The 16513-nt window shown below is 38.6% G+C and overlaps 1 protein-coding gene across 1 annotated transcript; it reads right to left on the bottom strand.

Annotated features, from left to right (window-relative positions):
• Window positions 1-12707: 12707 nt before the first annotated feature.
• On the bottom strand, window positions 12708-16201 carry LOC148039739 (beta-amylase 1, chloroplastic-like). The gene is made up of 4 exons (XM_087693576.1): window positions 15035-16201; window positions 14302-14512; window positions 14063-14173; window positions 12708-13946 (listed from the first exon to the last, which is right to left on the bottom strand). Exons 1-4 carry the CDS (start codon window positions 15763-15765, stop codon window positions 13143-13145), a joined length of 1857 nt encoding a protein of 618 aa, XP_087549702.1. The 5' UTR covers window positions 15766-16201; the 3' UTR covers window positions 12708-13142.
• Between the last annotated feature and the right edge of the window lie 312 nt (window positions 16202-16513).

Raw genomic sequence — 16513 nt, 5'->3', positions numbered from 1 at the left:
CAGGAGATGACTAGGCATGACTGCTAACAGAGGCATGCAAACTCCAAGACTATACAAATATGTACTTCTCCCCAAAGTTGACCATAGGTGGATCAAATATCCATATCCAAAAAAAGTTCTCTTATGCCTAGAATTTCTTTAACTTTTGTCCCGTTCATCATGCTTGGGGATTGATATCTAAAAATGAACCAAGCTCAATGCAAGGCCATTCTTCTTAGACTTATCAAATTCATGAGTGGTGACCAACTCCAAAACTGGACAACCTCCACATCTTGCAAAAACCTTTATTCATGTAATATACTTGATCTACTAGCGTTTAAGACCAAGAATTTCTTGTATGGACTTGAAAAGTAATTTGACTCAGGGGGAAATGCATCCTTTATCCAAGGTCGAAAGTTATAAATCTTTTATGGACCATTCTTTGTTCAAACATTTCGTTTGAGATTGAGGCAAAAAATTGCCTACTCCTTTGCTTTACATTTTTTCTTGAGTTCCACCATTCCAACATAGGAGAGGGAGGTAAAACAAGATTGCAAGGTAAACAAAATACTTTAAGATTTTGAGCTTTACATAAATAGGCCAAGCAATTTAGTTCCATGAACTTTTATGAGAGTTCAATCTCCAAAGACTTCACAATCTACCCAAGCAAAAGATAAGTGCTCTCTCACTCTAACTAAAACTTTAAGATGATCATGCACTTCTCCTCTAAATGATGCATAATCCATTTCATGTTGGTTGCCTCGAATGAAATGGACTATACAAATGAAAGTTTAAGTTGATCATTTAAGATGAAACGTAATATAAATGACATTACGACTAGAATGGATTATACGATAATAAACTTTGAGATTTCGTATTGTTGGTTCATCACATATTAAATGGATTATATAAGTGAAACTTAAAGAAAATTATGCATCATATAGAGTCACCAATATGAAATGGATTAGGTATTATCATCCATATGTCATGCAACTATAAAATTTTAATGGATTCTAATGCGGAGAATCCTTACGAAACATTCAATTGACTTGTATAGGTTAATATAAGTATCATGCATGATTGAAAATTATTCATAAGAGTCATTATAAATTGTCATATACATTGATGCTTTTGACTATAAATGATGTGGTTAATACAAATGAAACTTTAAGATTTCGTATTGGGGCATCATCATTATGAAATGGATCATAGAAATAAAACTTTAAGATGATCCTTCATCATTTAGAGTTGCCAATTTGAAATGGGTTAGGTATCATCACTTCTATGTAGTTCAATTGTAAGTTTTAAATGTTCTGTAACTATGAAAGTTTTTAGGAAACATCACAAGTGTCTCATATAGTTTGACAAAGCGATCATGTATGATCTAAAATTATTCAAATGAGTCATTATAAATTGTCTTATACCTTAATGTTTTTTTACTCTAAATGACGTAGCTAATTATTCAACATTCAAAACTTTATACATCATGTGCTGTAGATATATGAACCTTCACAGGTTTTAAAACTCTTTAATTATACATCACTTAGAATGACTCCATAGTAGTTGATGTATAAATTGTCTTGTATTGGGTGATATATGTATCATTTATGATTGAAAATTATTCATGTGAGTCATTATAAATTGTCTTGTAGCTTGATATTTAGACTCTTAATGTTATAGCAAATTATTCAACTTGTAAAATGTCTTGTCTAGGTTGAAAGTATCATTTATGATTGAAATTATTTATATGAGTTATTATAAAATTGTCTCGTGCCTTGATATCGTTGAGTCTAAATAATGTAGACAATTGTTCAACATATAAAAGTTTATACATCATGTACTAGAGATATATAATATTGATAAGTTGGTCAGTTGGTTTGATTATACATCATTTAGAGTGATTTTGTAGTACTCAATGTACTATAGATATATAATATTAATAGGTTGGTAAATTGGATTTGATTATACATCATTTAGAGTGACTGTGTAATACTTAATCCATCCTTTAGAGTGAAAGTGACTCTATAGTACGTGATCCTTAAGTTGTCATGTATAGATGGATATAAATATCACTTATTGTTGGAATTTATTCATATGATTCATTATAAATTGTCTTATACCTTGACATTTTTTACTCTAGTATATCCACCATAATGCATTTGACTCCTTGCATTAGATAAATAGAGAATAGATTAGATATTATCAACTATATGGCATTAATTTGAGTCATTGCATGTTGCATAATTGATCCCAATTTTACACATCATAAGATTTATACTTGTTGAATTTAGAACCAATTGTTCTATCTATAAAATGTTATACATTAAGTACTATACATACAATTATAAGTGAGCTTCTATGAGTCACTATAAAATGTGTTGTACCTTGATGTTTTTGAATCTAAATGGTGCAATAGAAAATACTTCGTTACAATAATGAATATGGATCTTGCATTATATAAATTTAAAATAGATTAGATTTTATCACCTACATGTCGCCAAATAGAATCATTTCATGTTGACCAATCAATCGCATTCTTACATGTCATCAAATTAGAATTTTTATGTTTTGTGTTATCAATCTTATATGTCATTAGAGTGAAGCTAGTTGAGTATCATTTTTTACATGCAAGAATGTGTCTCTTTTAAGCTTTGTGATGTATTATTGATCTTGTGTATTTTATAATAAAAACTCATTCGATAATAATAATGCAAGCCCATCCACACTTCTTGACTGATACCCTTATCAAGATCACATGCAATCTTATTTCATGCAATAAGATTCCATTTAATATCAACTATCAAGCAACTATTAAAACATTATGTAATGTTTATCATGCATAAGGTGCAAGCAGAATGGTCTCACAAAATAGTAATTCTATGGATGAGTTCTAGCACTTCATGTCCAATGTTAAACAATGGCCTAAAGTATTTCCGTGTGACACTTCGATTTCCCCATATTCTAAGCCAAATTGTAAGTGGGGGCATTCCAATGAAAATAATTTCCAAGCCACTCTTATTTAATTGCCCTTCTTCTCTCCAACTTGTACCATTCCAACATCCTACATAGTCAAGCATATAGGTAAACATAGTTGCACATAAAAATGTAATTATGCAGCCAACTTCTCATAGCCCTCAACATGGTCCTTCAGAAATGCAATAAGCATCTCCTCCACAAGGATTGCAAGCAACAAGTTTTTTTTATTCAAACTAAGATACATGTGTTGAGGTTGAAACCATTGATTCTCAAGTGTCAATAATGCCACAAGCCAAAAATTCTAGTAAGGGACACACACCACGAGCTCTGTCCAAGATTGATGCAGCAAGGCCACCTAAACCAAAGAGGGTGGAGAAATGAAAGAATTAGAAAAACCCACCCTAAGCACAAGATCATGCAATTATAATAAGAAAACAATTTGTATAATGGAAATATCCATGGATTGTAGAACTCATTCGCATCCCATGTTCCATGAACATAAAATTTTCCAAACCACCGAAACAAGGAGTTGACATATGGACTAAGAAGACCATACAATTAGTATCCTTGTTTTTGTGCAAGTTATTCACATTTGAGGTTCAATGAACGTTGAATCTTCCAAACCATTGAAGCAAGGAGTTGGCATTTAGTTTAAGGTGTTTGCACAACCAACATCCTTGTATCTCGAGTTTGACAAGGATAATGAGGCATGCAAAAAATGATGGGGATATGTCTATAAGTCCTATCAAAAAGACATGGCACACAATGTTGTAGTAGAAAATGATTGCAAGATCACTAACCAATGGTATGACCTTGTGAACGAGAATATATGGAACTATCTAAACATTATAAATTATACACATTATCAACTTTGTGAGTGGTGAGTCATCATCTAAAAGTTGCAAACATTCTAGAAGACATTACCTCAAACGAGCCTCCAAAGGCCACTGAGATAGATCAAGTAAACACTAAGGTGAGTATGCCATAAGGACAAAAAGATACATGAGTCACTCATTGATATGGCTAGCATTGCTTGTGTTAGCCAACCAAAAAACTAACTCATAGGAGAATAAGCATTTAAGGCCTAGCTTCTAGTAATCAAGGATTCACTTGCCTCCTTTGTGGGTTCGTCTATTAGATGTAATAAAAAGTTTAATCAATGAGAATAGTATGGATCCTTGAGTCTTTTTTTTTTCATTTTAAAGTTTACTTGCACGACAAAACAAAGCATTATCCCATAAATTTTTATTGTATGGTTTGACAAGTCCATGGATGAAGATAGTGTATTGATAATATGTATCATTGGTATCATGATCACTATCATGGCAATGCTTGAGCTACTATTAAGCAATTTCAGTGATGGTACTGAGGACACCATGCATATGGATGTTTCAATGGAATGCATGGCTCAAGGCTTCATTGCTAATCACACCAACATAGTTCATCAAAGGCATGACCATTGAGCATGTTGGGATTATCCTAGAAAACAAACTTTCATGGAGCAATAACTCCTAGGCAGTTATTCAAGTAAAATATTTAAAAGTAGGCTATGAGTTAGCAAGAGCACATTTGAATATCTTGTTGCAAAGTTGGCACCACCAATGCAAATGCAAGAACACGAATTATCGAAGAGCAATAACTATTGAAAAGTGAGTTGTGTTGCCCTACATCATCTTACTAATGACGCAAACTTAGGACTTCTAATAGATGATTTGTATAAACTCTCAACATCTTTTACATTAATGGTTATTTTGGAATTTTGTGATGCATTGGTGACATCCGTATTGTATGACATATATATAAAGTGGCCAACTATACAAAGATGAAGACATTTATATACGCATTTCAAATTCTTTTATGGTTGGTGCAATAGATGATAGTCATATATTGATCATTGTTGCAAGACAAAACCATGAAGACTATGTTAACAAAAAGTGTTGACACTTGATAATTCTTCAAATCACTATGGATGGCAATTCCGTTGTTTGGGACTATTATATTGGTTGGACAGCTTCAATGCACGATTGTAATTTTTTCAACATCCAAATTTAGGGAAACAATGTGTTAATGGTGCTTTGGGTCAATACTATCTTCTCGATGATTGTGTTCATACCACATGCTTCTAGATGTGCTACCTCCTTTAAGGGTAGCGAGGATAGACTACCTCCTAACTGTTACTATTGGAACTAACATAATCAAGATATCATACACATTATTAAAGAGATATGATATAATTCAAAAATTATTTTAAAGATGGTAGTGGCATGCCTTGTTCTACATAATATGTGTATTGTGCACAAAGATAGTTTGGATGATGCATGGATATGTGAAGTTATAGCAAAACTAACAAGAGCAAGTAATACACCTTAACAACATACAAACTTACAAAATAGTTTGAGGAATGGACTCGCAAAGATTGCTATATTAATTTGCACAAATACCATGCAAGTGGTTCAATGAGGGCAGTTAGTAGAGCTAACAATGAGATACAACCAACCTAGAGGAGCAACTTAAAGGGACAAAGTTACTTGAACCATGTTCACACACACGCACGTGTGTGCATGCACACACACACACACAGAGGAAATGCAAATGTAAGAAGTGTATCCAAAGATGATGGTTCATTAAACGAGATCAATGACAAAGATAGCAATGATTGATATTCTTTTTCATCTTGTCGTATCCCGACCCCTTCTTATGTGTAAAAGGGGCCACCAAGGGGGGATAAGAAAGAAAGGAGGAAAAAAAAGAAAGAAAATGATTAAAGTTTTAAAACTATAAATGGAAAATAGAAACATACTTGCATCAACCATAGCCGCCAACACACAACAATCAGTCGGCACCTACTCCTCCACAACAACGTGAAGGAGAGATTGAAGGTGAAGAAGAAATTGAGAGAGGAGAGAGAAGAGGATTCCATCGAAGGAATCATGGAATAAAGCTTGGTCAACACAAAGATTGTGGAAGAACCTAAAGCTTGAAGCCTCTAAAGAGTGGGTATCATAGCACCAAAGAGGAGTATGTCTCACATGTTGAGATATTGAGCTCTACATGAGCTGGTATCCACTATCCACCTTGGTGATATACATGATATTACTCACTAGCATGTTAGGTGACTGACATGAGGATACACTAGTGATTCTACAGCTGGACTACACCCACGCAATCTACCCTTGGTTATGGCACATTTATTGTGCCACCTCTTATTTCCTTAGCAGGTTCACACATAGTGACCATGTATACATATGTTGTGGTACTTTCATATTAGTCTTTTATCATGTTGTAGACTTAGTTTTTTTGTGTAAAAGAAGAAGAAGAAGATTTCAACTCTATCTCTCTATATGCTCAAGTCTCCATAGTTTTTGTATATGTGCTCTTGGTTTCTTCACCTCTCTCCCCTCTTGTCTGTTTTCATGGTATGAGAGCCGTCCCACGGTTATATGAAGCTTGATTAAAGGCTAAGGTGAAAGCATTGGAGCATGATAACAAGCAACTAAGCAATGGGTAAGAAGCTCTTCCACCTTGCCTAATTTACATTGGGTTATAGTTGCTCTTGAGATTGGTAGGGCTACAGTCTTCGATTGTCATGAAACTCAATAAGTAAGAAGAACTGTGTATATGCTGCAAATTGCTCTTTAAGGCTTACTACTGTGATTTGTGGCATCTAAGGTCATTTTGGTCTCCATTATGGACTTGCAAGTCAGCTTCAGATGTCTTGGTTGTTCACAAGTCCACAGATTACATATTTCAAATCTGTGAGTTTTCATGTATTTGCTCGATTGCCGAGATAGAAGGCATCTGCATACATATTGTAGATTGTGATTGTTGTTGTGCAGTCAATGAAAAAGGTTGCATATTTAGTTGTGGTGAACTTAATATCAGCTTGCTTGTAGATTTCTATTTTTTGCAAGGTTGTCTGTTTTGTCAAAATGTTTGAGAACTTCAACTAGATTGTCGATGAGAAGCTTGATAAGAATAATTATTCTACATGGAAGTTTAGAATGACAAATTCCTTGAAGGGTAAAGATGTTTGGCATTATATTAAGGAGACATGACACTAGCACTCCAAGTTTCTACGTGAAAGGCTATTGTAGAACAAGTAAAGCCTAGGAAAAATTAACAACAAACACAAAGTAAAGTCATGTATTGGTTTTTTGTTAGTGTCACAGATAGCATGATAGGCTATTTGTAAGAATCTGATATCCTTGCTATTGCATGGTAGAATTTGGCAAGGCTATTCGAAGTAAACACAAAGGCTAGAAAACTGCAGCTCAAGTCAGAGTTGAACTAAGTGAAAAGAGGAAACTTTTCCATTTAATGATATGCCTTCAAGATTAATCGTATTATGGAAGCTCTTGGATCTATCAATGTAGTAGTTGATGATGATGTTGTTGTGCATGCATGCTTAGATGGACTTGGAGATGAATACACGAGCTTCAGGTCACCTATGAATACGAGGGATTATATCCCTAATTTTGTAGACATTTTCCATGTTAATACTTGAGGAGAAGAACCTTGGCTTAGATTTCTCTTTTTCTCAAATTAAGAATAAAAGATTGAATTTGAGATGAAGGATTTGGAAGAGTTGCACTATTTTCTTGGCATAGAGATATCAGGATTCCAGGGGGTATATGGTTGTCACAAAGATAGTATGCATTGGATATGTTGAAAAAGTATGGTATGGCTGATTGCAAGCCTATTTTTATACCTTTGGATGTTAATGCTAAGCTTAGTGCACATAAGGGTAACTTCATTGAGGATATCATTATGTATTGGAAGATTGTGGGTAGCCTTATCTGTTTGATAATCACCAGGCCAAACTTAAACTACATAGTTTATTTGGAGAGTCAATTTATGTAGCTTCCATGGAAGCCACATTTAGATGGAGTGTGGTGCACATTGTGCTATGTCAAGTTCATGGTGCACGCATCTGGACTTGTATGGTTTTATGTTTTCCTTTGATAGTACTGCTATTACTTGGAGCAACAAGAAACAACCGATAATTGCCTTGTCTAGTATAGAGGTATTGTAATTGTAGCATGTGAGGTAGCTTGGTTACACAAGCTACTTAGTGATTTGGGGATGTAGATGGACAAGAAGATTATCATCTACTATGATAACCTTAGTAGCATTCGATTGGCTAAGAACCCAGTGTATCATGCACATACCAAACATAGAGAGGTTCATTATCATTTCATTCGAGAATGGATTCTAGTAGGCGATATTGACTTTGTTTATGCTAGCACAGATAATCAAGTTGCTAACATTTTCACCAAGGCCTTGGGAGTTAAGAAGCTTCAATGCTTCATGACTATGCTTGGAGTTCACAAGCTCATGCTAAACTCGAGTGCGGGAGTGGTGAGATGTTGAGCTCTCTATGAGCTGGCATCCACTCAAGTGGGAGTGTTGAGCTCTCTATGAGTTGGCATCTGCTCTGCGCCTTGGTGATGTGCAAGATATTTCTCATTAGCATGTTAGATGATGGACAAGAGGATATGCCAATAATGCTATAATTGTTTGGACTACACCCACATAGTCCAACCTTTGTTATGGCACATCCATTGTACTATCTCTTCTTTTCTTAGTGGATTCACACTCAGCGACCACATATATATATGTTGTGGTACTTCATATGCCGTTTATTATGTTCCATTGATTTTGTGTGTGTGCTCCCCTCTTGTCTGTTTTCATGGAATAGGTCGTGAAGTTACACAAACAAAAGAGAATCCTCCGTTTTCAAGCAATTATCAAGTGTCTTTGTACTACATTCACTACAATAATATACGAGTAAGAGATATAACTTAAAATTTATAATTTCCTAGAAGTTGTTCACTTATTATAAATTAAGTCAATATATCGTTGAATAGAAATAATGGGGAGGGTCAATCGGTGATGGTGTAGGTTGTTTCTTAGGTTTTTGTATACGAAGGTACAAGGGTTACTTAAATTGTTAGACTTAACTTGCTTAAAGTATGAATTGATATTTCAAACCATCACTACTTGCAAGGATAAGACCTTAAAGGCCCTATGTATTAAGCCAATGGAAATGTTACAATCTCAAGGAGAGAAGCATAAATGGATTGCTCAATAAGAGAAAATTAGATGTGAAGGTAGATACCTTGCGAGGTCATAAGAAAATTATGCAAAGATTGTACATGATAAAGTGTTGCATCAATTAGGGAAAAGCTTGTGATATAACAGAAAGGCTAGTGATGTATTATTTTAAGCTATGATCTAAGGAGAGTGGCATGTATCACTTTATATGATTACACTCTAAGAATGAATAAGTTATTGTGGATTGTACCTTCTTTTACAAAGCATATGAAGGATGTTTTTTTAATTTGTTGGATTTGTCTATTGAGAAAAGGCTTTTTTTTAAAAAAATCGTTGGATTGAGGTTATGAAAAAGGAACATTTTTAAAGCTATGGATGATAGGCCGATTCCCTTGGTTGTGTGTTTGCACAAAAGTTCTTGTGCTCTCATTGACGAGTTATACATTAAACCTCCCCCAAGGCTAGTTGTGGGAACCCTTCAAAGGGCTATTTAACCGTGCTAGCGACTAGAATTTGCCCTAGATGTGAGAGGTCTCTCCATAGGGAAGACGTTAGGCTAGGAGACGACAAGGGTGCCAAGGGGGCTCTGGCCATAAATTCCTTGGGTCTATTGAAGAATAACTTAACCCCTACAAGCCAAAGATGGACTTTTTGAAAAACTGTGATGCTAGATGAGGGCAAATTGGTGGATCGTGTGCATGAGATTTGGACGTGCGATTATTAAGGAATGAAAATGTTGCATTGGCGTTACATCTTGGAGAATATGCAAGATAAATGCATTATTTTGTAATTGCTTTCAAAGGATTATTTGACATTGTCTTTGTGTTTGTGAAAATAAATTACATAAATGAGTCAATATCTAATGGTTAACTAATGAAGTTGTCTTTGCATGTCAACATAAATGTGTTAGGATAATTAAAATACACCCTCAAGGAAAGCGAGGGTGAGATCCCCGATAAATCCGTCTTATGGATGGATGGTCTTGGTGCGCCAAGTGTTTTCCTTTAAGGTGATGTAATTAGGAAAGGGCCGAGTACTCGATTGCCTAACTTGTCTTAAATCTTGATCAATGCTATTTTAAGAGACTAGAGTCAAGACTATATCTTACAAGTAGAGAGGTTGATGCGCATCACTCCCTCTCATTTCTCTCTTTGAACCAAGAGCAGCATTGGTCTGCTTTGATTTAACTTGCAAAAGAAGTAACTCAAGGACCAATACTAGATAAGTTGTGAGGTGCTTAACATCGAAGTAGAAACCCTGATTCAAGTCGATCTTTATAGGTTACAACCAAAACCTTCTGTTGTAGACTCGAGAGAACCTAGGTGACAAACCCCATGTTATTCTAAAGAGAATCTTGCAGCATTACTTAGAATAATCTCTTGATGGGCTTCTAAGTCATGTCACTAAGGCATCCTCAATCATGCAATATTTTATTTAACATGATTTCATGTTTGACCTTTGACACAATGCCATGGTTTATCACAAAAGCAATTAGCTATTTTGCTACTTCACCTTCATATTGCGAATGTGTTTGACCTTTGACATAGCACCATGGTTTATCACAAGAGCAAATAGCTATTTTGCTACTTCACCTTCATATTGTGAGCATGTTTGAATAAAAAAGGCCATAAAATGAGAGAGAGAGAGAGTCATGCAATAAGTGTTCTATGACTGGCCCCTCTATCCTAGTCTAGGCTACTCTAGAGTGGCTCAAGGAATTAAAAGACAAGGAGAAGTCAAGTGTTTGTATATACTCCCTAATGTCGATTAGCCAACTTGTTGAGCAACATAGCCCCATGAGTCATACCCTTCACTATGCAACATAGAGACCAAAGTTAGAAGCATATGTGTCTTTCAAGCACATGTTCAAATCTCCATTTCTTTGGAGCATTTAGATTTTGCCTAGGCCATATGAATCTCCTAAAGAAAGTTTCATTATAGCTAATACATATTAGCAAAACCAAACAATCATTTTCCCACTTTGAATTTGGGGTTCCTACAAGTCTAGTCTAATAATTATCCAATGTGATTCATTTTCTTTTTCACTACATACAAAACAAATAGAATGCCAATAACCAAAAATGGCGCCACTTCTAACATGCATCTTATACAGTTGGACCAACACTACATTCAAGTTTTGTTAGTATTACCCATTTTCAAAGAAAAGCTTCTCTTAATGCCCTCCAATTATACCCCTTTTACATTGAAGGTAGCTGATTTCATTTCATCCTAGGCTATTATGACGGAATCTTCCAGGTTTTGAAGCGCTGGATTCTTATGTAATTGTTTTTTCAAACCCCATATGATTATTTGAGGCAAGCTTTGATCGAACGATCTTGTTTACCTGCCAATGAACATTAATCCCCATTGTCATTGAACCACACTTTCATAGAACCATCTTTATCTAGATGTAAAATCAGTATTAATTTGCCATGGCGATTGGCAACAATAAAACTGGAGACGGTTTGAATTTTCAAGCGTCCATCCTAAGATGAGTGAACGTGTTTTGCTTTCCTCCTACTACCCTTGGGATGCTAATCCTCCTCGTTCCAAAAGCTATTTTTAACTTGACAATTGTGCTATGTATCACCAACTCCGTTTTCGACTGAGAAACAGTGCTTCTGCCTTTACAGCTTTTGACCCAAACGTCTTAAATCAGCTTCCATAGGTATGCAGGCAATTCCAAGGATTTCGATCCACATTGGCCGTTTCTTTGTTGAGGCCATCATCCCCATCTTCATTCCTGTCATTGCATGATACAAAACCACGCTCCAGGTCCCGGAAATAGATGCTGGGAGAGCTTCTTTTGTGGTTTGTCCTGTACTGCTTCGTTCTTGCGAAGACCACATCGTAAAACCCCTTACCTCTGTTGTACGCCTGAACCACTACTCTCCATTCTTAAGCATGGCATGTAACCAAGTTGAGTGCATCCATTCCTTCAGAAGGCTTTCCTAGTTGAAGAAAACCAGCAGTACTCTAATGTCGAGCTCAGGACGTCGGAACGGACATCCGCATCCAATACCACCTTAGGGAGGCAGTTGAGACGGTTCATAGAACGTGGGCGTTGATGATTAATTAAGCATTTTAAGCAGCATATGCAAAGACTATCGCAAGTTTTGTGTGTTTCTATTTAAAAGTCGATTGGCATATGACAAAATCAACCAAGATCGATCATTACTTTGAACGTAAGCACATGATAGAGAAGGATGCAAATTGGGCCTGTGTTGATCAGAAAACTGAGATGACTATCCATTTTTTGCCACGGGTAGCACTGACCGTCGGTCTGACTTACTAGCTGTGCCAGAGACCTCGTGGCTAGTGATCATCTCAGATTGTTTAAGATCTAGTCGCTAGTGTAAAAATGGCCACCTCCTGTTAGTCAACTCAAAATAATATATGGGCAATAAGAAAGTGCTTATCCGTGGTGCCATGGAACTGAACTTTGCTTGACGCTGTTTAATAATATATGGGCAATAAGAAAGTGCTTATCCATGGTGCCATGGAACTGAACTTTGCTTCACGCAAACAGCGTCATGTGTCATTTATCAACACTCTCTTTCGCACTCATTAAAGAGGAACCCTGCTCCACAGAAAGAGCAGGTATCCTGCATTGACTTTGCACAAATCAAAAGTACAGGGAGAAGTGCATGTGCAGAGACTCCTGTTCAGTTGGTAGCATTGCAGGTACTCGGATGATATGGCATAAAATTCGAAATACTACTAATATCAAATGCTTTAATGAATACATCAGAAAAGGGCAGGAGTGCATGTGCAATTTTGATCTTGCCAGGGACGGCATGCAAAACCATCGCCAAAGCTGAAGCATGCATCTGCAGTACAATAGACACTTATCGCATGTACCTGTGTCTTCAACTTATCATTCATATACTGTTCTGGTGCTAGCCTTAAAATGGGTGTGCAATGTGTTCCTACTACCTACAAAATCTTTTATCAAACAGAATACTGTTACAGTTGACTTTCCGATTTCAGCCATACTGCTACAGCTATGAAACGCCAATGAAGAGGCAGATTGTGTGAATCTTGGCTGTGGTGGACCCTGAGACAGGAAGTGCACTAGCCAAGCTGAAATGGGCTTTTATATACAACATCGGACAAAGTAATGTGCAGAACCCCTAGGCTAAAGCAGCAGCCGCTTCTTGGACAAGAGGCCGAGTTGCATGAACAAGCTCAGAAGCCTTATGTTCCTCTTCGCATTCATTGTATGTCTTTCCTTCTGCCATCTGCCTCACAAAAGGTACAAATTGCCTCCAGTTATCACTGTGGAACAGATCTTGGCTCATTCTCAGAAATGTGAATGCACACATGGGTTCAAATGCTGCATCATGAGGATCATCATTTAGAGTCAGGCGAGAGTTCTTCAAAACCTGTCTGTGAGCTCCACTGTCAAATCGAGGAAGGGCATTCTCCCCTGCGACTGGAACAGATGCTTTCCTGGCTGCAAGGACAACCTGTCGAATAAGGTTTTCAGGAGAACAGCGAGCTTCTGCTGGCTGCTCATAGTCTTTCATCTCAATGCATGTGAAGTTCAATATTACACCGTGCCTTCCAAACATCCTAGCTATGGGATAGTAACCATCCCGGAAGCGCGTGTTGTAATACCCTGCAGTCAGCTCAGCTGGATGAGACCTTGAACCATAGTGCCAGTGAATGCCAGCTACCTTCCCTGACAATTTAACCCCCATTCCACGAAATACACCTTCAGCTGCACTGAGGATCCTTTCCCCATGAGCAAGCAGTAGGTCAGAGTACCAACTCAAGAAGAATTCACCATATGGTGTATTCCATCCACCTTCCCTTCTAAAGAAATCAGTATCCTCAGGCCAATTGTTATAACAGCCAGCATCACAAGGACCCCCGAGGCCCCACTCTGGCTTTCCAACAGAGGTGGCTGCTGCTTTTAAACTAGCGAGCATATACTGTTAATGAAGAAACCAAACGAATAAAAGAATCAGATTGTTAATTTGAAAGGAAACGGCAGCAGAAGGATAACTTAAGCCAACATATGCAAAAGCGTGATAGTCCCAACTGTTACCTTGTCATAACATTGGAATTCACCAATCCCAGGAAATCTCCAAGTTCCATTACTCTCAGGGTAGGAAGGAAATCTTAATTCTCCAGCTGGTCCCATCCCCACTTGAATTTCCTACAAGAAAAATTAACATGCTCGGGAATGAGTCATCATAGTACACACCAGACTAAACACATGGATGAGCGGCGCAGAAGAAGGTGAAATGTCACACCAACAGAGCTAGTCGGCTCCATAGGACTCACCACAATAGTCTCTCCCAAGTAATCCTGAAATGTGTCCCTAAAACTCCTCATGTAGTCTGCATACGCTTGGACCGGAGTTCTTCCCTTCAACACTGGTAGAGTATCACAACCAAGGGAAAGATATTCATAGTTTCTCCTGCCATTCTTATCTGTATATGCCAAGTCGGGATCTCTATCGATTTCTTCAACAACCCAGCTTGGCAGGGGAATGCTGACAATGAACAGAGAAAGACATCTAATCAGTGACAAAATGTCATGGGAATGTGCAGCCATCTAGATACAGGAAAACGGGGCAGTTCTAAACATCGTCACATTTTCAACAGTCCCTTTAAAATCTAGATCCACTGTTAGAAGGACAACTTCTTCCAAGACATTCAACGAGGTGCAGGCTGCAAGCATCTTAATTAACAACCTCACCAGCTGCAAGTTTACACAAGCCCTTCCAAGATGCTATCACGACACCAAACATGCAGCACAGTGACTATTTACAGTTTCACACACAGCCTTTACACTCAAAAGACAAATGTGTAAATGTCATCAAGATTCAGGTCCCGAAGCCACAAGTTTGCACACTTAAGCGTGACAGAATTAGCTCAAAATCACCGTGACTTGACCGCCATGAACTATCGTATATCAAGAACAAAAACTATCAACAGCTAAACCGCACGACATCTTAAACTGGAGCAATCTAAAACACTTCAAACAAAATTTGAAATCAGAATGTGACTCTTACGAGCAAGAGTCGCCAACATTGCCTCCACACTGATGGAAAGACATTACAGCTTGAATCTTCAAGCCATGCTTCTTCACCATGTCGATCAGCTCTTTATAGCCGGACCAACTATACTGTCCAGGACCATCCCGCTCCACAATTCCCCACCACACGTCCATCATTATGCCCTCCACCCCAGCGCTCTTTAAGGCAAGCAGACTAGCTTCCATAGCTCGCTTTCTGTTCACAGTGTTGTTGCTTGGATTGATGCTATCCAATGGTAGCATAACATACACAGGAACGCCGGCCTTTGAACCCCTGACTTTGGCTGATTCGGGCAGAACAAGCTCCCGCCGCACGTTGAGTTCTGGCTCATCGAAAAGGGACGGATGTGTACATACAAAAGCGTGGCACGCCGTTGAGCAGGCCTGCGTCTGGCTACTCTTAGGACTGCTGAAGCTGGATATTGTGCTACTGCTCGGACTGCAGCTGCCATTCCTTCTCCACCACTCCTCCGGTGCTGCCATAGTTCGCGGCGTAGAGGGAGATGATGGAAAATCTGCATCCCAGCAAGGCTGGGAGAAGAGCTGGTGAGGCGACGAAGGGAGGTGCGCCACAGGGATGCGGACAGTGCAAATCCGGGGCAGCCGAGAGGAAGTGGAAGGATCTGATGACCGGAGGAGAGGCAGGGACGAGGAGCCAGAGAAGGAACTGGAAAGTGATCCGAGAGTGGAAGACGATGGAACGGCCATGGCGGAGAATTACAAGGACAGAGAAGGCAGCAAAGGAGATCTGCACAGGGAGAAGGATGGAAGGGATGTTTGTACCCCTGTGCAGGGAGGGATGTCTGCACAAGCTAGGAGGCAAGGTAGCAGCTACAGGGAGAATGAAGGATATCTGTACAAGCTAGGTTAGAGAAGGAAGGAGAGTGGATGTATGTATAATGGCAGGAGAAGGAGAAAAGGCGATACAACAGACGGGGAGGGAAGCGGGAGAGAGATAGCTATACAGAGAAGGGAGAGGAAGAAGCGAGGGCAGAAGGCAAGGATGGGGAGAGACCTTTACAGGGAGGGTGGAGATCTGGCTATGGCGAGAGCTTTACAGGGAATGTCAAGGCCTAGCTATGGCGGAGGTATACGAAAGTATTTAAAAAGAAAACCTGTGCACTAGAGAATACCTGTGTATGGATGGATTGTCTTGTAAACGCATCCCGTGACCATGCTTTTATATGCGCTTGCCGTCGAGGCTACCGGGGGATAAGCGCACGTCCGTCATCAGACGTGGCGCCCGGCTGCCCCCCACGTCGACCTACCAGCGTCTTCGGTGGGTGGTCCCCAACTCCGGGCTTCGTGGACGCGATGCCTCGCTGGCTCACGCTCACAACCCGCCGATTGCCACGTCAGGCCCGTAATAAACCCCGTCCTTCTCACCACGTGTCGCATCTCCATTCGCCCAACTTCCCTGTTCTTTTGCACGACCGATGTTAATGCCACCCAAATT

Source organism: Lygodium microphyllum, chromosome 2 (assembly GCF_053477565.2).
Source record: "Lygodium microphyllum isolate KBCC chromosome 2, Lygodium_microphyllum_v1.1.10, whole genome shotgun sequence".
In the NCBI taxonomy this organism is placed as follows: domain Eukaryota; kingdom Viridiplantae; phylum Streptophyta; class Polypodiopsida; order Schizaeales; family Lygodiaceae; genus Lygodium; species Lygodium microphyllum.
The sequence above is the reverse complement of the archived record's forward strand: the minus strand, read 5'-3'. Positions and strand labels throughout refer to the sequence as shown.